At 39.2% G+C, this 24,980-nt stretch overlaps 1 protein-coding gene across 1 annotated transcript; it reads left to right on the top strand.

Annotated features, from left to right (window-relative positions):
• The first annotated feature begins 6,779 nt into the window (after positions 1-6,779).
• fignl2 (fidgetin like 2) lies at positions 6,780-23,433 on the top strand. The gene is made up of 3 exons (XM_081386316.1): positions 6,780-6,942; positions 8,569-8,710; positions 18,949-23,433. The coding sequence occupies exons 2-3, from the start codon at positions 8,686-8,688 to the stop codon at positions 21,003-21,005; spliced, it is 2,082 nt and encodes a 693-aa protein (XP_081242442.1). The 5' UTR covers positions 6,780-6,942; positions 8,569-8,685; the 3' UTR covers positions 21,006-23,433.
• Positions 23,434-24,980: the final 1,547 nt, after the last annotated feature.

The following is a 24,980-nucleotide window of genomic DNA, read 5'->3' as shown; positions in this document are numbered from 1 at the left end:
ACTGCTGCTTAACGCTCTTGCATTAGACAAACCACCTGACCGGTAATTTTTTATTTTTTTTGCAAACTGAAAAATACTGAAAGATACAATCAATATGTTGGCCGACTCGCTGCTCTGAAACTATCAATCACAGAGAAGCAGAAAGGAAATCAACAGTACTAGATAACGCTGCGTTTATGCCTTTTAAAAGTCAATGTAAACAAAGTATGGACCTTGAATGGTAAACAGTCACTTTGTGATTTGCCAAGTACAGTGACATTGATCGGATAAGTGGCAACTGTGAACTTCATGAATCATGCAAGTGAGAATCGGCTGGTGTGTATGCGAGCTGGAATGTGTCCATCTCTCTGTCCGTGACTCATCCGTGCCAACTCAGAGCTGCAGCTATATTTAGAGTTCCTGACATCAGGCTCTGTTGAGGGAAGAGCTGGTGGAAATGTTATCCCGACACAATGGGCCATTGGAGGTTTGAATGGACAGAAGGAGCTCAAGTGACACACAGAGAGTTGCAGCCCAAAAGTTATTGTTCACATGTTGCGAGAGGGGGGAAAAGACACTCGAATGTTAATACGCCACATTCTGTTGAGATTTGACAATTCTGACTGTTTTAAATTAGATTAGATTAGATTTCCAGAAGTGCAAATAGCAATGTCTATGACATAAAAAATAAAAAGTTCAAGGTTATGAGGTAGAGATTCAAATGACACACACACAAGTGTGTGTATGTTTGTTTTAATTTTTTTCCTTCTTTTTGAGACCGAAGATATAATAATTTTATATTTTTCAAAGGCGCCATTTGAAGTGTGTTATCAATTTTACTTTATTTTATTTTACAAAGTTTCTTTTAGGGCCCGTGTTGGTTGATTTAGTTTTATTGATATATATATATATACATTTATATATAAAGTTTTAGTATATATTTAGTTATTTTAGCACATCAAGTCAAACTAAATCAAAATGAAAATGTTGCTTTGGAAAGTAACTGAAATAAAATAAGTTTAGTTTTTTTATTTATAATTTATTTCGAACGTTTATTTTTTAATGGTTTTAGTTTTAGTAATAACCCTGCCATTGACCAAATAACTTTTTTTCTGTATGACATTTAAATTGGTAGGTGAGTTATAAATGTACTGACATTATGTGAATAAATGAAATGATAGCTATATTTAATAGACACACACCCTGTTTAGTCACTCATGAATGGCAACCATGCGAGTGGTTAGCCACAGTAACCAAAGTTCGACCCTGCAGCTAGTGGATTAGCCCACCTCTGTCTTTAATTAGAGGTCTAAAGCGCTCTCATCTGACTCCTCTTTCAGCTTTAGAAGAGCATTGGCACTCTAATCAAAGACAATTTAAAACCACATACTTCCACTGAAGTCTTTGCAGGTATAGTTTGCAATATTCCTGTAAACTGGTTTCAACACAGCTCTAAAAACACACTATGTAACCAAATGTGACTAGTATCTCATGGATCAAATTTATTTATTTATTTATTTTTATTTTTTCTCTCAGTAGTTTACAATGACTCTTTTTCAAGGCTGCGCCATGCAGTCTAAACTAGACTGAGCATGTATATGTATTGTGTTTGGAATGGTATTAAAATCTAAATTCATCATAGGTGACCCATGTGCTGCCCTAAACGCCATGCCTGCTGCACTACACAGAAAGTTCATGTTTCTCTGTGGGCTGTCACATGTTCCCAGCCAGATTAGCAGCCTTGCATGGACGTGACTGGGCGTCTGTGGGAAAGGAAGGCGTAAAAATGGAGCCCAGTTGCTTTTTCTGTTTCAGTCTGAAATGAATTCCCCCATTGCTATTGCAGAAAAACTTGATTACATTGCCATTGTTCTATTATACATATATTGCTTATTGGTTATTCTTTCATATTTTAGGGTATTTCATGTTTTCAGTTATGTTGCAGATGTTTCTCTCTTTAAAAAAAATGTTAATGGAGCATCTTAGATGCTTAGGTCTTTCAATAATTTGATGATTATGTTTGAGTTCATACATAAATCTTTGGATTTTGATTGCAGAATTTGTATCTTGTTAAATCTGAGCAGTTTGTGACATTTATTGAGATCACTTCTGAACCTTTCATTGGTTCTTTTCTTCAGGAGTAACATTTGTGAATCAGGATCCTCTATTTTCTCTATTTAATCTCATCGCTGTCTATGAGATACTGAGAAGACATTGAGATATTAAAGAGATATCTTTTCTGTTTTTTTGTTTTTTTAACCGATAGAAGATCAGCAATGAAAGGCAGGAGTAAACAAAAAGAATCCCATTCAGCAAGTTTCTTGCTTTCTATCTTCCTCCATTGACTCAAACCCCAACTGTGTGGAAGCACAGAGCATAAATAGCTGAGAAATGTCTTTTCTGAGGAGCCAAAGTGCTGGATTTAACCCCTCTGCACTGATCCCCCAGACTGCTGCTTAATTCTTCAATTTTCAGCTGTTAGAGATAGAATAGGAATAATAAACATCTGAAACAGCCAGTAATAATCCATCTGACCCCTCTCCCCTCCTCTGTATGGCACAGAGGCCAGGCTAGAGTTTCAGTCCGTCCTAATCTCTGCCAAAGACTCTGCACTCGCCTGGCCGACTAATGACACCATATCACCAAACCTCAGCAGCCTGGGACTGATTATCACCACATTCATGCGCACACCCCCAAAAATCTCTCTCTCTCCCACAGACACACACACACATTTTGAACTTTGACTACTGCGTATGTAGAGCGTGATAGCTTTTTGTATGAAATTATATGTTCTACAAAATCATTAAATTCAGACTTGTCAAAATGTTTATTTTTTATGGATTTATTTATTATTTCCATGTGGAATTAAAAGTAACACAGTGTGTCTGTGTCATATCCAATGAGTTCTTCAAAAAGTGTCTAGTCACACTGATAATGTCATGCTATTGATCAAGTATATCAAACTAAAAATATGTTGTTGTTTTTTATCTTCATACATTTGTTGATAATCCTGACATTTTTCCAGTCTTGCCTTATGTAAGGCTTGTTCTTTTTTGTTTCATTTTTTATTTATTTTTTTAAAGATGATTGCTCTATTTTATATTTGTTCAGCTATGGCAGAGAATGAACACATGTCTTCAGGAGAGGCATTCTCTCTGGCTCTAGAATGACATTGTCTAATTATAGACTCATTTTATTTTAGGTGGTTGCTTGAAAAAGCATGACAATGTTTCCTCTACCAGCCATGTGTACCACTCAGCAGTGTACAGCTGTCACCTAAAATGAGACCTGAAAATTAGCCATTTAAACAGAACAGTGCAGCAATAGCCAGGGTAAATCTGGCACACTCCCTAAAATCGATCACACACTCAGATACATACACATAATAGGTATATAGAATTTCATTCATATATATTCATTTCAATTTTTTCAGGATTCTCTGATGAATAGAAAGTGAAAAAACAGCATTTATCTGAAATAGAAATCTTTTGTAATATAAATGTCTTTATCACACATGATCAATTGAATTCACCCTTGCATTTCTTTAAAATGAATCTTACTGACCCCAATTAATTATTCAAACTATTGTATCTTCAATCTATATTGTAAAATATTCATTTATATATTATTTAATATATTTAAATATTTATTTTTCTGCAATTAGTAATGGAAAAATGTATTGGCCATAAGGTGTGAGAACCCTGTAACACAGATGAGTGCAGCCTATTTTAGTTTAAAACTGAAAATCACTAGCATGTCATCTTCATTAAGGGTTGTGTTGGAGTAGTCCTGCTCTTTTGCTCGCTTAATGAGTACCAGCGGGGGAACACTGCAAGGCTTGCAGCTTCTCATTCAACCAAATTACTTATTACCCTGATTCATCACTGGGCCGTCATTCGTGCACCTGAACCCCCTGCACTGTACAGGCGGAAGATGGAAAAGCTGCTAAAAGCTGGCATGACCTCCAGCAATGAGGTCAGATTGAGATTTTCAGCGTTTTAGGTCATTAGCGGTGTTTCTCATCCATAGTGTTTGTTTTGGGGTCCGGCATTAAGTAAGCTCAGCTGCTCTGTTCTTTTGTGCTTATAATCTAATATGCTCAAGATATTATGTGGTCAGTGAACATGTGGTGTTTGAGGTTGTACTGAGTGGTGAATTGTGCACACTTGAGGTTGATTTTATGAGTGACACCTGTCAAACTCCCTCTATCCCTCTCTGTTCCTCCCTTTCTAGCTCTGATGTAAGACTGCTTTGTGGTCATTAGTGCTGCACTCAGCAGGCTTGCAGTAGCCAGACTGCTTGCCTCAGCATTAATGCTTAATTTCTTTCTCTTCTGGTAGGCGATAGAGTGATGGGCCTGCATCCTCACAAGGCCCTGCCAATCCTCTCCAGTATACAGCCACTATCATATACCAATTATATAGGCTAGTCAGCCTGGGAAGAAAAACTGCACTGTTAATAGAGACTGGCGCACAGTTAATCGGTGTTTCCGCATGGCGTTGTAAACGCTTGTATTTAGCATTTCCACTTTTTAAATGGTGGCTTGCGCACTTTTAAGCTACAAAGAGTTGAAATAAAAGGATGAAAATGGCCGTTTACCGTTTCACCCCGCGCTTTGTGCTGAGCTACAGTGATTTCCACCGGTGCGCCACTAAGAATAGTACCAGTTAAGGCTTTTTGTGAGGAAGTTTCTTTTGAACGGGGGTGGTGCTGAATGGCAGCATTATGGGGATAAAAGACCTTTGTCGGACAAAGGATAGTTTTATAGATGCTGATGGAGCAAGTTGCTGTGCAGAGTTGACTTGGTTACTGGTTCCACGGTGGGCTTTTTTCCTTAGGGGGTGTTGAACCTTTTAATTTTTATTTTTTTGCTCAAACAATTTTCCCAATGTTTTAAACACTGAAGTCTGCATGCTTTTTGTTTAGGTGTATTCAGAGGCGATACAGTGATATGATGCGCAAGTACCATGTGACGCGTTACATTTAGATGCGATGGATTTGAATGCGCATTGCTAAACACAGCGCTCTAAAAACAGATCCTCAGCTGTGCAGAAATGCTCCATACACAACCTCACACACTCTTTACACTCCTCATAAATTGCTGATGAGCTCCAAAAATAAAAGCACAGGACTCTCCAGTCCACCTGTGAAAATGTGGGAGTCCATATAGAATGTAGGTTCCATTACTTCAGGCCTCTCCTATATGCTAACATGCTAAATGGTTAGTGTGGCAGCTGCAGTCATATCATATGTTCACACAAACACATTTGACCTGACGCTTTGAGCTTTATGCTAAACTGAAACCAATTCCTAATGTTAAAATAAAACGATTCACTATGATATTCAGTGAATTGAGCATTTTCTTATATGTTGAAGTTGAAATAGGCAAAGAAGCAGAGCTGAATCGCTTGAGCATGTCAGACTGGACTTTGGTGTCAATAAAGTGTTCCTATAGCGGTCATGACCTTTGCTGATGCAAGTCCAGTTAACAGATACAAAAATGACAGTGATTGTCTTAAAATCTCAACCAAATTGAGGCATAAATTATACATTTTGATAATAATATTTGACATATAAAAGTATAAGACTCTATTTGAAAGCTTCACATATGTAAGTCTTTGATCTAGAATTCAACTCACTTTAAGTTACAATAAGTCACTGATCAAGAAATGTCCACTAATCTAAAGCATAAGTTATACATTTTGATAATAATATGGTATTTTTTTACCATAAACTACCAGTCAAAAGTTTGGGGTCGATAAGATTTTAAAAACAAATTTGAAAGAAGTCTCTTATGCTCACCATGTCTGTATTTATTTGATCAAAAATACAGTCATATTGTGAAATATTATTACAATTTAAAATAACTTTTCTGTTTTATTATATTTTCAAATATATGAAAAATATATATTATAAAATGTATCATTTTCAGTATCATTACTCCAGTCTTCAGTGTCACATGATACTTCAGAAATCATTCTAACATGATGATTTGGTGTTTAAGAAACATTTCTTATTATTATCAATGTTGAAAACAAAACGCCTTGCTTAATATTTTTGTGGATATTCAGGATTCTTTGCTGAATAAGTTCAAAGTTAAAAAGAACAGCATTTATTTGAATTATAAATCTTTTGTAACATTATAAGTGTCACTTTTGATCAGTTTAATACATCCTTGGTGAATTAAATTAATAATTTCTTTAAAATAAAAAAACTAAATTATGAGTTTGTGATCTTAAATTGTTTAGAAATGTCTTATTGGACTCACTTTATGTTAGAATTAAAGTTCCAGTAATAATTTGTGGCATAGTGTTTACCATATATAGTATTGATCGGTATTTCAGAATCAGGAGTAATTTAGCCATTTTCGACCAAAATAAACATCTTCACACTAATTCCCTCAGGGACTAGCCTAGCTCAGCCTCTGCCTTTCCCTTCACCATAACTAGCTTCTCTATTTCTCTCAGAAAAAGAATACAAGCCTGCACTCCAAGCATGATTGGTCAGCTGCCCCCACCCCATAGCCCTCCTCTCATTCTCTCTTTCTCTCTCTCTGCTTAAATAGTTTTAACAAAAAATAGAGAGAGAGAGAGAGAGGTAGGGAGAGGGGGTTGGGGAAAGCTGGGGGAGGGTAATTGTTGTATGTGTGTGTGTGTGTGTGTGTGTGTGTGTGTGTGTGTGTGTGTGTGTGTGTGTGTGTGTGTGTGTGTGTGTGTGTGTGTGTGTGTGTGTGTGTGTGTGTGTGTGGGTGCTCTGTTGTCACTGGTTGGGAGGGAGAGAGAGCAAGAGAGAGAGAAAGAGAGAGAGAGAGAGAGAGAGCAAGAGAGAGAGAGAGAGAGAGAGAGAGAGTTTAGTCGTGTCCCATATGTGGAAAAAAAGCATAGTACTGCACACACGAGCCTGTCTGCTCCAGGGATTATCTAACAGCTTTTGAATCTGATGTGGAAATGCAGGCATGAGTAGGTGAGTCTACCTTGACTATTAAACTGGACAGTTTGCTGCTGTTGTTCTCATCTGAAGCTGTAAATGATTGAAAGTCTTAACTCTGCATTGCACTGTCCTCTACTTCTCCTGATAGCCTGTACTCTTCTTCTTCTCTCCGTTTCATTGCATTCTCCCTCCTTTAATGTGAAACAGCCTCTTCTGCATTCCCCGCACTGCATGCAGGTGTCGGGTTTTTAGGCGAACGACTCTTGCTGTCTGCATGTGTGTGCATGAGTTTGGTATATAGATGTGTCAGGCTTCATTCTCTGCAAGTTTAGAGGTTGTTTATTTAGGATAGTATTTCAGTCAGTGACCAAATGTAAAAGCTTCCATGTCAAGTTTAAAGTATTGTAAAAGCATCACCCTGGAATAAAGTTTTGTATTTTTTCTGTTCTTAGTTGATTTATCTCCTGAGTCTAACAATATAAGTTTCACTCAATTTCTCATTTTTGTCACAAAACCAACAGTTACATGAAATATAACATTTTTAATTTTTGTATTAAAACCTATGCATGAACCTCTAAATAAAAATAGACTATATTAAATAAAAATATTTTGTGTATTATGTTGTGTACTCATTTACAGGTGTGTATATATACACATGTATATGTTAACTTGACCAGATTCAATAATAAACTGATCATTAAAACATTGGTGTGATTAAAAATACATATTTACACATTAACAAAAAAATATTTATTTCATTTTTAGCATCATTTTGTAAAGAATGGTGTGTCAGTTGCCATTTCATTTCCTGAAAGCAGGGCTGGACGCCACGCTGTTTGACTAACATTATTATGTAATATTTTTCATTCATGTGTGAGCTATCCTACACGCTCACTTGAGAAGGAATGACGCTGTCCTTTAGGACACACCAAACTAATTGTTCATGCTGCATTTTTAGATATACTAAATTCACTAGATATTAGATTGTTATTATTTATAAAAATATATATATGTATATATTTGTGAGTCATTTCAGAAACAGATTTTATATAATAAATAAATTATATACTTTATAAGAAATGATATATAATGCTATTTATTCATTCATTGATAAATAATGCAATATATATGTGTGTATGTGATTGCCAATATACGGTAGTTTAATATGTCTTTTGTTTAATTTTTTTTTTCTCATAGAAAAAAAGAGATAATTGAGCCAGGAGAGTGTGTGGCAAGGGATGAAATGAGCTTAATTTTGTGAAAGCATGCTCTCTGGCTGCTGTTATGAGGCGAGGGGAACGGCTATGGTATGCATGGTGCTTTTTGTCAGGGAGATTTAGAAAGCCCTCTTTAGAAGCTGGACACAACCATACAATCAGCTTAATGCCTGTGTGCAGGCTCTTAATGAATACCCCTGTGTGTGTTCAGCCCACAGTGAGAGTCCCTGTGTCCGTGACTGTTTCACTCTTGCCTAAAATTGAGATGAAGCCTTAGAGGCTATTGATTGTAGGTTGCACACTATGTTCACATATATGCATCATAAACTTGTTTGTTTACATTGTTTACACTGCTTATTATGCAGTGCAGTGTATGCGTAAATGATGAACATTAACCCCTCCTGAATTCTCCTCCTCCTCTTTTTTTTCTTCTTTTTTTCAGGAACACGTTTTTTAGAGTCCCAATGCGAGTAGAGGCCAGCGATGGACTACAGCCGTACAGACGCTAACCTGGGTTTCTCCGCAGAACTGTTACCATAATCGAGACCAGATCCGCAGAATGCTGAGTCCCATTGTTCCCTATAGTAAGTGTAACCTTTTTAACGTCAAATCACAGAAAAGGCAATAAATAACCTATTGTCAACACTAGACTAGTAAAAAATTCCCCTACGGCTACTTAGGTATTTGGTTTGTTGGTAAACCAGTTTGAACAAAGCCACAGTTTAAAAACGAAATGTCTCAGATGTTCACCCCAGTGTCCTCATCATGACGTTTTAATGAAAATACCCAAAGTATATATGTCATGGTTGGTAGGACAGGTGTGGGGGTGAGCTGATGGCTCTACCAGCAGAAACCCTGTGGTTCTGCCAGTGTCATCTCACCATGATTACCCACCAGTGTCCAGCTTACTAGCATAGTTACTTCCTCTATCTCTGTCCTTTTCTGTCTGTCTTTCTTTCTCTTCTTTTCTGCCTCCCTTTCTCCAGCTCTCTTCCCCCTCCTCACTGTTCTCGACTGACCTAATAACTGACGTGTCCAGTTTTAGCCCCCATTCCTAACCCCCCTGCCAGGCTTCATTTGGGCTCCGCGCTGGCCCTCTCCAAAACAGCATTGTTTGTAGGCCAGCATGGGGTTTCTTCCCCCAGTTCTGCCTGAAGAGATGCTTTTTTCTCCACTCTTTAGCTCTTCTTCTCTGTGCTATATAGGCATGACAGTTACATGAAAAGAGGGAGGGAAATCAAACTAAAGGACCAAGGCACCTCAATTTGAGATGTAATCATGTATTAATGAGTCGCCAGCTTGAATACCTTTCAGCTGGCTTGCTAGGTTGTTGCAGCAACCGATTACCATTGATGTCTAATATGGTGTTATAATTCCATTAAGCACGACATTCAGAGGACCTTTGTCAAATGTGCCGATGGAATTACTTTTTGTGTTTGTTTTGATAAATTCATTTTGTCGTGCAAATAGTTAGAACTGCATTCTGTAGGCCTACATATGTTTTAGAAGACAGGAAAAACTTGTTTTGATCAAGGGAAGAGCTTTTATATTTTAGTATAATCAGTAATCATAATTCCACTTTTGGGTGGAATTCGGGTGAGTAAGATTAATGCAAAATAAGAAATTACTTTTATTCAGCAAGGATGCATTAAATTGATCAAAAGTGACAGTGAAGACATTTATAATGTAACATAAGGATTTCTATTTCCTGAAAATATTATCCTTAAAGAAATGTATAATGGTTTCCACAAAAATATTAAGCAGGTTAATTTTACATGTTTTCAACATTAATAATAATAAGAAATATTTTTGAAGGATCATGTGAGATTGAAGACTGGAGTAATGATGCTGAAAATTCACAGGAATACTTTACATTTTACAATATATTAAAATAGAAAACAATTATTTAAAATTTACACAATATTTCACAATATTTCTATTTTTACTGTATTTTTGTCAAATAGATAAACAGTGAGTATTGGAGATTTCTTGTTAAATAAAAAAAATCTTACTTTGGAAGTTAGTTTGTATATAAATGATTTATTGATTATTAATTTATGTTTATAGTTTATTATAGGTCTGCCTTTCCTTGTATAATGAATCAGTAATAGTTTCAAATCTGAAACTCTTTTCTGTCTAGTCTCTCTTTGCACACTTTATTTTCAAAAATGTCACAAAGCCCTGTCAGAATATTTTAAATTCTTTGAAGATCTAGAAAGTTGTTGTTTGTGTGTGTAATTTAGTGCACAAACCTCTTAACCACTGATTTGAGATTGCTCATGTCGCAGATCCTGATTTTCCAGTACTGCAGCATGCATTTAGATTTTGGAACTGATCTTTTTGTTTCTAAAGTTTGATGATTACGGACTGTGCATATATGTGTATGTGAATGTTTCCCTGAGTGTCTAGTGTGATATTAGGACAGCACACAAAGGTGTTAGATATCCCTCAGAGTTTACCCTTTGAGCTTTTAAAGCCAGGCAAATTCCTTTTCCTCCAGGTCGTTCACAGTCCCGATATGTCCTTTCTGTTCATTCTGCCTCATAATTCGTCTGTGCTGGAGCCAGGTGAATGTAAGGCTGCTTATGTGGTATATATGTGAATAGTGTCACATCCATGCTGGAATTTACTTTGTGGAGCAACTGAGCATTTCTGACATCAATGTTTATGTTTGAATCAAGAGGACAGGCATGATTGTACTCCAAATGTTCGTTTGAGCACTTGTTTGATGTCTGTCACATGCAATTACATATACTCTCATTGCATCCACAAACAAAAGTGTTGCATTGATGAGCATGAAGGAACCATAAGCTGAAGAGGTTCAGAGTCAGAGCTGAAGGAAATCTGAGAGAGATTCCTGGGGCCATGGATACTCCTGGAGGGATTTGGTGCAAAGAATCTGTAATCTGCACTTCAAACACACCCTTAAATCAGTCCCAGGCCAGCAGCCCATGAGTTCTCTAACTCTTGTTGCTTGGGGGCCCTGCTGTCCAACATATTCCTTGTGTAAAGAGAAACAAGCATAGCCTCAGCTCTCTCGCATTATGACCTCATTTCTTCCCTACTCCACACTAAAGGCCTGGGCAGATGAAGCACTCTAATTGCATCTGTTAAGTCATTAAGGCTTTGAGTTTGGTCTATAGGAAGGGGCGCTTTGGATGGCGCAGAAGGAGAGATTAACAACGAGCATCTAACACATCTATTCTAATGAGAGCGACAGGGTGAATACGCTTCTGGAGAGGCATGCGGACCCTTGAGTAAACAGGCAAGGTGCTGAAGTGTTTGTGTGAATGAGCGCAGGGTCATTAGCATTGGGTGTGAATGGACTTTAATTAGGCCGCAGTGCAGTCAGTGAGATGGAAAAGAATCTGCGGCCATAGGAAAAGCGACTTAGCGATACACATTCTGCCTGGGACCCCCCTGCCTCAGCTCATCATCTCACCATAGTTGAAGACCGCTCATTAGGCACGTTGCTGCCACAATTAGGCTTCCAATTAAGTCCCGGACTTCTGAGGGTAATTGGGCATGAAGCTTGCAATCACTGCTCCAAGATATCACTCAAAAGGCTTGTCCATGGTTCTCTAATTAAAGGTATAGTTTGCTCAAAAATGAATATTGTGGCCTTATGTTTTTCCAAACATGTATGTCTTTGGAGCACAGAAGGAGTTTTTGTTTTTTGCACATACAGTGAAAGTCCATAGGGACCCCGATGACTGTCATTACATGGACAAAGCCGGTTGAAAACATTCTTCAAAATATCTTCATTTGTGTTCTGCAGAAGATACATAAAGCATTCCTGTAGCTCAAACAGTAGAGCATGGCACTGCAAAGGTCAACGATTCCCATGGAAAGCAAAAACTGATCAAATGCAACGGAAGTCGATTTGGATCGAAGCGTCTGTCAAATGCATAAATGTAAATATAAGGTCATACAGGTTCGGGGAATGATATGTGGGTGAGTAAATGACAGAATTTAGGTTTTTGGATGAACTATCCCTTTAAGCTGGAGCGAGTTTTTTCAGATCAGGCATTTGCGTAACATACTTTATGTCCAGCGTTCAATCCAAGTCATATTTGTGAGTGTGCAGACAGAACATCCCAACACGGTTGTAGGGTTATTAAATAAAGCGGCCAGGGAATTCGAGAGAGGGCACTGATACGCAGTCTGGACACTCCGTGAGGGGGCAGGGTGAAAAGGAAGGGGGGGGGGGGATTGGAAGAAGGAGATGGAGGAGAGATTGGGTAAGAGGGACAGATGGAAGGGGGTGATTGGTCATCACAGAGCCTAAGGACAGCTGTTCTTTGATATATTAGTGGACACAATGACCTAAACCTGGCCTGCGGCCGCAGAAAATAGGAACCCTGTTTTTCTTAAAGGGGAGGGGTCCCAGGCATGTGGCCATTTGTGGACAAGAATTGGCTGGTCAGGGGGATGGGGATGTTGTTTTTAAAATTATGAGCATCTAATCATTCATTCAAACCACCAAGGCTATGGGTTTTTCTCATTTTCATTGCAAAATGAGCTAAAATGTTCACAAGTATTTATTCACAATTGAAACAGATATTGCACTTGATTCCCCCCCCCCCATTTTTATTCTAGTCATCATTAACATGAAACCACGGATTGCAACTTACTGTGTCCCAAAAGGCAAAGCAATAACACCTTCAAAGCTGAGAGATTATGGACTGCAGCTCACATGAGAAAGAGCGAGAGAGAGAGAGCGAGAGAGAGAAGAAAAAAATCTGATCATTCACTGCCACTCTAGAAGATAGGCTCCTTCCTCTTGGGACCCCACGGGGCCTGGCTGAAAAGAGCCACGGCGTCTGGCAGCGTGCAGAGGAGCAGGTGTGAAAACTCGTAAGGCCCACCGCCTCTTCTGCTATTACATCTTTTTAGGTCCATGAAAAGGGAGCAGATGAGCAGAAAGAAAGAGACAGAGAGATCATGTTAACCACACTGCTGTAACTAATGCATCACTTCATAAAAAATTTCATAGTTCTGCCCTGTTATGCATGCCTTGTAAATTATGAGGAGCTGCTGTCAGGATTTTTAAGTAAGGACCTCACACAAATTTTTCCTTATGTTCTTTATTCTTTATCTGATCTGCCTTCATCCAGGAACATAACAGATTTTCACAAGACATCATTATTGATATGTTTTTTTTTTAGTTTAATTGGTGTGCATCACCATTGTGCATGCCTACAATATGCCTTTTTTCTGCCACAGGGACAGAAATATTTTTGAAAACTACATATTTGAAGTGTTTTTTTTATTTGTATCATTTATACTGAAATATAGAATATCTCTATTTATTTATTTTTATTTAAATGAAAATAAGAAGTACCAACACTGTACAGCCTGAAGTATCAATATACGATATAACTATCGTAAAGGCTTTGCATGACTTTAAAATGCCCAATGGGCTTACATCATTGACATTTTGCAGTTCCTCAGCCTAAAGCATTGATTCAGAGACGTCTGTATACAGAATACAAATCAGCTGATGATTAGAACGCTGGGTGCCATCTTATCTGCACTGAGGTGATTAATTCATGTAAACACAATCCTCCCTCTGCAGTCTTTTCAACCAGATCTACCCTTTCTCTCTGTCTCTATCATCTTTCTCCCTCTCTCTCCCTCCTTCATCTTTATTCTCTCTTGAAAGAGCCCTTCTTTTGTAGCATCTGCGTTCTTCAAAGGGAGTTCCACACATACCAGCACTGTGGGCTGAAGTTTCAGGACATAATTCCTAACAGGATGCTCACTGTTCACCCGTACAACTTCTTTTTGGTTGTTTTGAAGTTTAACTGACAGAAAGTGGTAGTAATTAATCAAATACTCTGAACTGAGCAATCGGGTGTGTGTGTGTGTTGTTATTCCCGGTTGCTTCCCTTTAAAGTTGTCTCTTATTTCAACAGTGTTAGGGTAGCTGGATGTGTACTCTTTGGATTTGTCAGTGTGCTGTTTAGTTGCAGTGCAGATGCAGAGGGTCTCTTGAACAGTGTTTGTAGGATTTGATATTTGAATTTGCAATGAGGGGGGTGTCTTTAGTAGATAAACCTACTTAAATCTATGTGTGGGGTTTAGGGAATGGGTACCCACCATAATACCTGATTGGATTGATTCAGCCTGCTCCTGTTTACAACTGGCCTCTGTGCAATCTGCCTGGTTTAATGGCCCCGTGTCCCAGAAGGCTTGTTGCATCCATGTAGGTTTTGTTCCTCAGGGCAGGAAAACAAAAGTGACGTGGCCTGAAAGTGCACAGGGACCCCTGGGGAGCTGTGAAAAGCTGAGCATCCTCCGGCAGCCGGGCCTGCTCGGCTCTCACATTGCAGAACCTTCTGCTCCGACATCCTGCTTGTAGTCGCATAGTGGCTATAAGAGTCATAACTAATATTTTGGTTATCCTAACTTTTTTATTTATTTATCTAGAAATGGTTTATTAAAACCCACTGATATTCACTGATTCCGTTTTTTATTTGGTTCCACATATATTTGTGAAATATCAAGATGGCGCACACAAACAAACACACACGCACATCTCCAAAGGAACCCTCAATAAATCCCAGGACAGCACAAAGGCTGTCAGCGCACTGCTCCTGAATAGATTAATAAGATTTCCATAATTAGGCAGGCCTCTGACAATAGGATCCCTCAGCTTTTGTCTCAGGACCAACAGGATTGTCAGGCCAGGAGGACGTCTGCTGGATGGGTTGTGCAACAATGGACACACAGACAGTAAGGCGACCAGTTGAAACATCTGTCTCCCTGCCAGCCTCGGACCCGCACAGAGCCACCACGGCAAGCTACTCGTTGCTGCTCACACAAAGCAATGGCCAGGATTGCTCTATAGCTCTGTTTACGCATCTTTAGTTAATGATGTGTGATTAGAACTGGTCCTGTGGCTATAATTTAGGTTTATGTGTGTGAGAGGGAGACTGAAATGTTGTTGTGTCCGTGTTGAGACACAAAATTGAGATAAAGCTGCACTTTTTCTAGCATTTCTCATACACTTGGGTTAATACTGTGTTTTGCCTTTTGGTCTATCTATCTTAATTACCTGTTCAATTCAGTCTCTCTCTTTTTAAAATTATTTTTGTTTAAAGGTGCACTTGATCATTTATAGTTTAAACGAGGAATGATTTAATTATGGCTTACTGCAGCTAGTGCATTTTTACAATGGTAGTGGTTACTGAAAATTTTGCTGAAAATTATTAGATATCTGCTACTATAAAAATATATAAAAATAAATAATGTTTTGGCACTACTGATATTTAATTGTATTAGTTAAAATGAATGTTATTAATATTAAATAATAGAATTGATAATGTATTATCAATCATTATTTTATTTTATTTTGCATTGCATAATTTCTCATTATACATGTTATGCTGCAAATGCTTTAGCAAGACAAATGTACAGTTTTTGTCATGCAAAAAGAACCTTAAAATGTAAATTGAGTTCAGGAGCTTGATGTTTGTCTAATCTTAATGAGAACATTCTTTGTTCTTATGTGACTGCTGCTATATTTATCAAAACGTATCATCTCACTCTCTTTTGGCACATTTTATAAATTATTTCTTGGTTTGATACTGTCATTTATTCACTGAAATGAATATCCTTCAGTAGTCATTCCCACTTCTACCAGTGTAATTGGACCATCTATTCTCAAATGCCCAGAATGAGTTAATTTCAGCTGCTGTGGTGATTTAAATAGAAACACTTTTAACACATCTAGATTATTAGATAGTCCCAGCTGAGGCATAGCTCTAATTGCAGGACAGTTCATCTGTGGTTGATTTCATACTAATGGGGTAGTAGTGTTGTCACGATACTGGAATTTCTAACTTCGATGATACCTTGAAAAATATTGAGTATTCGATACCATTTTTTGATGCCACAGGGAAAACAGCCATATATGCTGCCATACGTTACTTTTATTATCTCATAAGTTTTTGATAATTTGGGCAATTTTGTGGCAAAAGCTTCCACAGAGCACAGGGAGGCTTTATTTGAGACTTAAATTTACACACAAAAAAAGACAAGTGAACAGATACAGAACAGATTCTTATAAAATAAGAACAAATAAACAAATTGCAAATGATACCACAAATAAATACAATAGAATAAAATTAAATAAACATGGCTTTAAGTTTTTCAGGTGGGTCTACCAATTGTATTTGGGTAAGAAATACTATAGAAATGAAATAATGTAATCAAATGTAAAATAACACTGGATAGTTGTAAAAATGTTTACACTTCATTGTAAAAATTAAATACAGGTTAATGCTAAAAATTCAAGTTACAAAAGTAATTCATTCAAGACAAGTGAGTTTCTTTTTTTCCTTTTTTCTTTGAATAACATGACAGTAGCAAGTAAATTAGACTGCCGTCACTTTAAGAGCTTGTGCTCGGATCCAATATACTGTTTGTCACACAACATGCAAATTCTTTCTCAACTATTTACTTTCTCAAATGTGTTTATCTGAATACTCGCTAAGATGGGCATTTTGACATCAAGTGCAATAAGCCACAAAATAGAACTCAATTTGGTACTCGCCAGCTTTATGTGCGCACCACTTATAGTTTAATCAGTGGTGTGCGTGCTTTGGGTATGAGCGTAAAAACTTACAGGAATGAGTACATTTATGTGCAATTCCCAAAACCCATGTGACACCAACACTATTCAACCGGAGCAAATGAGACGTGTTAGTGAGAAGAGGCGTGTATGTGTCAACTCGCCGTTGGAGGGAAGACAGAGTGAGTGTGCAGTATTTGGAAGTATTGGGAGTATTGGAATCGTTTCAGTTATTTCAGCATCGATACGTATCGAAATATCTATATTTTTGACAACACTAATGGGTAGCACTTTTAGCTGAGTAGGACTCTTGAAGTAGCCTTACCCAAATAGCACTTCCATGTCCAATTTGGAAACGATTTCCCGTGTGTCTTGGTGCACACACACTCATGTATATTGATGGAGTGGACAGCAGTTTGGCCGCCTGAATGACCTCTCTAATGTCAAACCCCATCCTCTCACATAGACTCATGCGCGTGCATGCACATGCACACACGGCGGCCGGAGCGCCTGCTGTCCACTCCCCCTCCTCCTTTCCTACCCGTTGCAGGTTTTATGAGCTCCCCTGGGCTGCCATCCATCTCTGTCGCACACTGGCCCCATTATTGTGCTCCATACAGCACTTCACAAACCAGCCTGCAGATGGGATTGTCCTGCTGGATATACACTGTTTCTACTGACTGGACAATGACCAAATACTTTACCTGTATTCACCTTGTTTACATTTTCTGAGACGTTTTTATGTTTTATCTTGTAGTTATATTAGAAATAGGGGTAAAGAGTTAGTTTGGATGTGGGGAACTTGAGGATCTAGAGATGAATATGAAGGACATGGTAATCCAGTGGCCATCTGGTCTGTTGGTGTGATCTTTTGGAATAAATAGCAGGCGTAATCTGAAGACACACATGGGAAGGTTTGGTGACGGGAGGGGTGAGAGTTTGAGAAACAGAAAGAGCACACAAAGGGGGAGGGCCAAGTTTTTGGGAGAAAACAGTAAGGGGGAACATAGCATACAGAACTGAGGCTTGATTTAAATGGCAATAAAGCAGCAGCTTGCGTACTCTGACAGAAGCGTGAAAAACAAATCATCACTTTCTCCTCCGATTGCAGCCTATGTTGAAGATTTGCAGTTTATTCCATTTACTTCCCCATTTCCCCCTGTAGCCCGCACCCCAGGCTGATTCCTGACAGTTCAATAATGCCAAGATATGTGTGGAATTTAGCTAATGCCTCTGGAAGGTGCAGTTGCAGACCCTCATGAAATTGCTGGTTTTAAAGCTCTGCTCCATGAAATTCTCAATACCAAGAAAAAAATGCAATTCCAATTGAAGTAATAAGATCTTTTTACTATTAACAGACATTAATTATGCATACACCTTAGTAATTAACATTTTGATTTTTGATTTGTTCATTTTAGAATTCATCTCTTATGATTGGCTTTAAACTGTGATGCTGTTAAAGTGTATTGCAATTTTAGAAGTACAGAAAAGCTCTGAATAAAGGAATTTGCATTATGAAAGGACATGGCAGTGACTGGATGTGGACATTTTTTTTATTGAGGTTTATTTTCCACTCCTCATGTGCATTAAGACCCCCTTAGCATTAGGACAGCATAATTAATCACAGGAAAGCTGTCCTGGAGAAAGCCAGAGGAAAGGGCATTCCACACTCCCAGTGCTTCATGGGAAGTGGCCAATGAATAGCACAACTATTTCGTCCACCCGTCCCAACCCCCCTTTTCCCCCATATTGGTCCTCCCTCTCCCCCTCTGTTCCTTCTTCTCTCTCTTTCCCTCCTTCTGTCAAGCTGACCATAGAGGCCTTTTGGAAAATTGCTTTGTGGATGAACTGTGGTGGTGGGAGGGGATGTATTGAGGGAAACATGCGCAGGGTGATAACAGTTTCTCCTTTGGGAGAACTGCAGATGGCAACACAAGGCTGCTACATGGCTGAGGGCTTGAAAGGAGAAAATTCACAGCCCTTCTCTTTTATACTTACTGCAGAAAAAAAAGACTCCCTCTGTGCATGCACACAATACCAAAAGAGTCGTCTCAGCAAGCAAAATGGCAACAAAAAATCAGCCCCACAATCATCCATATTTTGCCATTAGTCATTTTGACTTTTCTTATAATTCTTTTAAAAAATCACTATATCCATCTAATACTTATTTGTAAATGCTTGGAACGTACACTTTTGTTATACAGCAAATTCTTGCATAATCTAACAAATTGCTATCTCCGGCAGGCCTATTGAAGATGCACTGGAACCCGGAGCATGCCCAGCCCCTGAGCCAGTGGCCTGAGCAGCATTTGGACGTGTCTTCCACCACCTCATCCCCTGCCCACAAGTCTGAGCTCTACCCCAGCCGCGGCCGTGGCTCCTACAGCTATGCCTGGGCAAATGACGACATCTCGGCCCTTACTGCCTCCAACCTGCTGAAGCGCTATGCTGAGAAATACTCAGGCCTTCTAGACTCACCATATGAACGCCCTGCTGTGGGCGCATACCCTGAGCCTGGAGCCTTTGGGGCTCTCAACGGAGGCCAGAAAAGCGAATTGGAGCCTTGGCCTCTTACGCACAGCACTGATGGGGCATATTCCTTAGTGCCTCCTTCATCTCATGATGGTCTGTCTGGGCCAAAGGTGGTTCCCACATCAGCAGGCCCACCAGGCTCTGGCAATGTGTCAGCTGTTAACAGCAACCATTCAGACTCAGGCTACAGTGGGAGCAGCTCCTGCAGTGGGCCCCATTCCAGTGACTACCCCCCCAGTTACAACGGCACCTACCTCTCATCAGCGTACTGTCCCCAACCCAGTTCAGCACTTCCACCAACCTCGTTACATGCCCTTCAGCCTAACCCCACACTTCTCCCCAGTTACACACCTTCTGCGCCTGTGTATAACTACCCCCCTAGCACCTACCCTCACCAGACTAGCCTTGCTCCTAGCTACACCCACCCAACAGCTCCTTACATCCCCTCGGGTATAGCTGCCCCCTCTCCACTACCCTCAAGACCCACAGTGGTTGGTGGCAGCTATGGCTATCAGAACAGCAGTCTAGGGGGCTCAGAGCCTGGGGGCTCTCTGAAGAGAAAAGCATTTGAGATGACCCTGGATGAGGAAGATGGAGATAGCTCACGCTATAGGAAGTATAGCTATGACCCCATGAAAGCTGGGGGAGATTCTCCATATGGGGTTACTGATAAAGCTGAGTGCCGTGGAAATGGCTTTGGAACGGGCAGCACAGATCCTCAAACCTTTAAGCCTAGTAAACCTTCATCTCAGTCAAGCCTTGAAGGAGACGAAGTTGAAAAGTACAGTGGGCTAAAGCCCTTGGTTTCACCAACGTATGGAGCCTCAGGGGACTACAGCCCCCCAGCAGCCATGACTGGGGAGAGCAGAGGTGCAGAGCAGGGCTTCTCCCAACATCATTCTCAGAAGTGCTCAGATCCTATGAAAAGCATGGAGCCCCAAATGCTGGAGCTAGTAAGCCGAGAACTGCAGGATTGCAGTCCAGCTTTGCTTTGGAGTGAACTGGCTGGGAACTGTCACATCAAAGCAGCACTGGAGGAGGACCTGCTGTGGCCTGTCCTGCGACCCAACCCTGCCATCCGCCCACCCAAAACGGTCCTGCTGTTTGGCCCTCAAGGAGGGGGAAAAACCACACTGGCACGATCCATGGCATCTCAACTGGGTGCTACCTTCTATAGGCTGAGTGGTGCAACTTTGGCCTCTAAATTGAAAGGAGAGGCAGAGCAACTATTGATCACCCTGTTCTCGGTGGCAACGGCCCGACAACCTTCAGTGGTTCTGCTCAGTGAGGTGGAGTCCGTTGAAGAGGAAGGTCTCAGACAGCAACTGCAGGCCCAGCTTGAGAAGATCCAACACGGTCAGAGCAGCCTGGTTCTGGTGGTGTGCACCACAAGACGGCCTGATTTGATCAAAGATCCCCTTCTGCGCTGCTTCTCCAAGCGTTATCATATAGGCCTGCCAGATGCGAGCACACGCAGGCACGTGCTTCTGCAGGCACTGGTGCCCCATGGCTGCAGTCTGGGTGAAAGGGAGATTTCAGCAGTACTGCAGCGTTCAGAAGGCTTCTCTGTCTGGGAGCTGCTGCAGCTCTGCCAGCAGGCTCTGGCATCAGCTTCTGCCTCGGCACCCGTGCCCTTGCACGGCCTCCCTGCATCCCTTTCTTCCCCTACCCTCCAAGACTTTGAAAATGCTTTCTGCAAGGTACGTCCTCACAGCACCTCCAAAGATTTGGACACTTGTATGGAGTGGAGCAAGGTTTATAGCCACTGAGAACCTAGTCAGCCACTGGTTGAGGACTGCTACAATTGTTTTTAAAAACTTGTTGCAGCCAAAAGAGTGGAACTCGTTGAGAAATTACAGTTTATGAATGGGAGGCATTTTGGATTTAATGCATTTAATCTAGGGAACATGCCATTGTGTGTTGTTTTTCTATAAATATACATATACTTTATTTTTTTCCCAAAGAAATGAAATATTAGGCCTTTCTTGAAGGGGCATTTATTAGTTGCTTGGCTTATCTGATAAAATATCTGAATTATATTTTGGAATTTCACTGGAATTCCAATTAGCCTTGATCCTGGAATAAACCTGGAGGTTATAGATCACTTGACTTTTTCCTGAAAAAATACCCCCATTGATTGCAACTCTCAGGATCCTATTTATTGCCAGTCCACTCCAGTGGTGTTGTATCTTTTGCGTTGATTTACTTTAAAGATCATTTGGTGTTAAAGGGCTTAGGATTTATCAAAACTACTCTGTTTTTACCAAAAATGCTCAACAACATTATATTGTCCAAGTTACAGCATTCACCAAAAGGTATTTACTGTTATGCATCCTCTTGGGAAAGAAAGCAACAGTATTTTGCAAAATTGATTGTTAGGCCGCGGTCATATCTTGTGCACTTTGTCAAAATGGTCATTTTACCAAAAGAGTATGCGTTGCTACCCAAAAAGTATTAAATTGCTAATCCATAGAAAGTCAGATAATAGAAAGTGACAGGCTTATACTGTTGGTAGTGGTACACTTCTTTCAGAACACTTTGTTAAAGGTAATACTTCCTTTACAATCCAAATACAATATCATGTAAACAACCCATAACATTCCTCACAATCTTGTGAGAGCCTTTGCTCTGGACCCTCAAACACACAAAAAAGCAAGGGTCCACGAATGTCTATTTCTCTCTTCTGCTTTACTCAGTTTATTTTATTAGTATATGTAGTCTTGTTTGAAAATACTCAGGAAGAATTTCTTTACCTCAGAAATGATAACTAAAGAATGTATGTAATCTTAGGGTCTTAGTAGTAAGCATTGAGGTTGGAGGTGAGCAACAGACCTGACACAGACATGTACACACACTGCATCTGTGCTGTTACCTCTTAGGTGAAACTTGAAAATGCTACCAAGACAAACAATGAATGTAATTCAGGTATTTCAGAGAATATCTGATGCCATAAATCCATGTTTTAACTCTATATGAAAACATTTTCCCTTATCCTAACCCTTTATTTTTGATGTAGATTTTTGATGGAGTGATGATTGTCTTCATGACGTGTTATTGTAGATGGCAAACCAGATGTTTGATTTTGTTGGACAAACTGTTTATAGAGACCAAGGTACGTAGGCCGTTTTTCGAAGGACAGTGAGATATACTATGTAAGTACTTGAAGAGCAAAAAAAAAACAATACAAAAAACAACCCAAAGATCAGAATCAGATTGTTTTTTATATAATTGGTAGCTAATCATGTCTAATCATAAATTGTGTTATTTGTATACATGTGTAATGTATACAAAATTGTAAACATGCTCATCAAATAGACAATCCAGATGGAGCAGCCTCTACCAATGTTTTAATGTTTTTTAGCTTTTTCGTCTATGAGGTACACAAAAGCTAGAGTTATCAAATGTCTTCAAATCACCACTGCTGAAGAAACTGAGACTGAGTTCATTTATATTGTCTGTAGAATGGCTTTTGTGGATTGTTGAATTTCGATCAGCTGTGACATGACATTTACCCTCAGCCCACCCATCTTAACACAATGGGTTGTCCCCTTGGTTGTTGGTCCTGTACAGCCTTGTGATGAGCTGATTTCCCACCCCCCGTTCCTCTATATCACCACAGCCTTTTGGAGAAGCCATATTCTGATTGATGTCCAGTAACCCTATAGCACTGTTCGGCTCTTCAAGTACAGCTGGTGGCTTCACTCACGCCATACAGGTCAATCAGAATGACCCCAGGAGCACATATTGATCAGTGCCGAAGAGACAGAAAACTACAGAACCTGGCAGACTCAGGGACATCCTAAGCACACAAATGCATCATCTTGTGTAGAAAAAATCAGCACCAATTCTTATTCATAAAACCAAAGATACACCGGTTTTATTCAGATGAAAAAAGTCATTTATGTGGCTGATTTCAAATAAGAACACAAAAGATACTGAGCAATTGAACAGTTTGTCCAACGAAATTGTCTTTAATTAGCTGTTTTGAAACTATTAGTACAGTAACTTTGTTCTTGGATCTTGTTCTTGTACATTTTCTGTAACCATTTCTACCTCATTTTTGCAGCATATTGTACATGAAAATATTTATTTCATGTCTTTTTTGATGTCTGTTTTAAAAATGTTCTTGAAATGTAATGGTCTACCTCAAAAAAGACTGTATTTTAAGAAAAAAGTATTACACAATATTAAAGAGAATATGTCAAAAATCTCTCATGGCTCAACTTCCTGTACATGTCAAGAAGTGGCAGAAGGGTGAATTGCCTTCTCTTACATGCACATGATCTCAAAATATAAGGTCAGTGAAACTAAGATTTGTGGGATATTGAGGGTCATGGCTATGATTTTAATGTAAGTGAATATTTACTTGTAGCTTCTACATGTTCAACACAGAAATGGATATTTTCCAAAGTTCATTACTATGTTGCTTAATTTCATTCAGTGTTTAACATTTAAATACTATTAAATGATCTTGATTGCTTCTAGTGTCAAATAAAGATGTTCAATACAGTCCACAAAGAAAAGCAAATCAATCTTATGATATATATATACATACATATATATACCCCAGTCTGGGAAGTTGATCTGGGAATCCCCATTATGTCCAATATATTTTTAAAGTCTGGAGATTAATCTCATATTTAATGTAAATTGCTGATGGAAGTCTCTGATTAAAATGAATAATGGAGGGTTACAGTCCTTGCCCTCCAGTCTCTATCTGAAGGATAATTGTTCTCCAGCTGCCAGTAGAATAAAATAATATCCTTCAATTCATCCACTCAATAACACACTCACCTTGTTGAAGCGCTAAGGGTTAATCATATTTGAAGGTCAATAATTACCATGCACTGACAAAAATCTTCTGTGAACTAAGCTGTGGACTTACTAAAAAATATTTTTTGGAATTATCCACTGAATATCTGAATACATTGCATTTAATTTACTTTATATTAATTGGATGTGTTTTTAGAGGTCACTGGCAAGAAAAATATTTCAGCTGTGACTGAAAAGGGTGTAAAAAAAAAAACTGAATTGATAGACCAAAGACAGTTAGTTCAGTATCAGTTTTATGAGCTCTAATAAAGGCCCATAATCAAGGGCAGCTAGAAACAGGAACAGTTTGCAATTTGTTTACACAATGCTAACTAGCACCAATTTTTTTGAGTGTTTTGTTTCCTGTTGAGTGTATCGGAAAATTTACTTGAGCAAGCAAAAAATCCCCATCAATCCCTATATCTCTTCCACCATAACCCTCACCATAGCAACCATCCCTGCTGGTGTTACTCTGAGTGATGTGACCTGGTCAGCTTGAACTCGACCTCTGACTCCAGAGCTAGAGCAAAATCTAAATTTACAGAATGACAAAGTGTACAGATTCAGCATTATGGAAAGGAAAAAAATGACTGTTAAGATCAGTATGTAAAAAAACTGTCAAGAGAGCCAATGGACACATTCATATGTACACCATATATTATGTAAAACACAAAAGTGCACATGTGTGATAAACATTTTACAAATACTTAACTTATTCCCTGCCAGAGTTTTTGAAAAAAGTTTCCAGCCAGCATTTTCAAAAAACCTTCATGGCCCTAGTATGGTCCACCGAGGTGGAGCTGGACTAGGAAAAGCTCCATTACGTCCAGAGAGGAGGAGCTGGGCGTCATTTGGCTCTGCAGTGAGCATCACTTGGAATATTTTGTTGAAGGAATATCTGAGCATGTTGGTGATCATGTTATTTTACATAT

This window comes from Scardinius erythrophthalmus, assembly GCF_964197995.2.
Source record: "Scardinius erythrophthalmus genome assembly, chromosome: 15".
Lineage (NCBI taxonomy): Eukaryota > Metazoa > Chordata > Actinopteri > Cypriniformes > Leuciscidae > Scardinius > Scardinius erythrophthalmus.
The sequence above is the reverse complement of the archived record's forward strand: the minus strand, read 5'-3'. Positions and strand labels throughout refer to the sequence as shown.

Excerpts from the sequence above, each read along its gene's own strand:
- fignl2 (XM_081386316.1), top strand. The coding sequence starts at position 8,686 with ATGCTGAGTCCCATTGTTCCCTATA. Across the intron at positions 8,711-18,948 it reads GAGTCCCATTGTTCCCTATA|GCCTATTGAAGATGCACTGG; the intron begins GTAAGTGTAACC and ends TATCTCCGGCAG.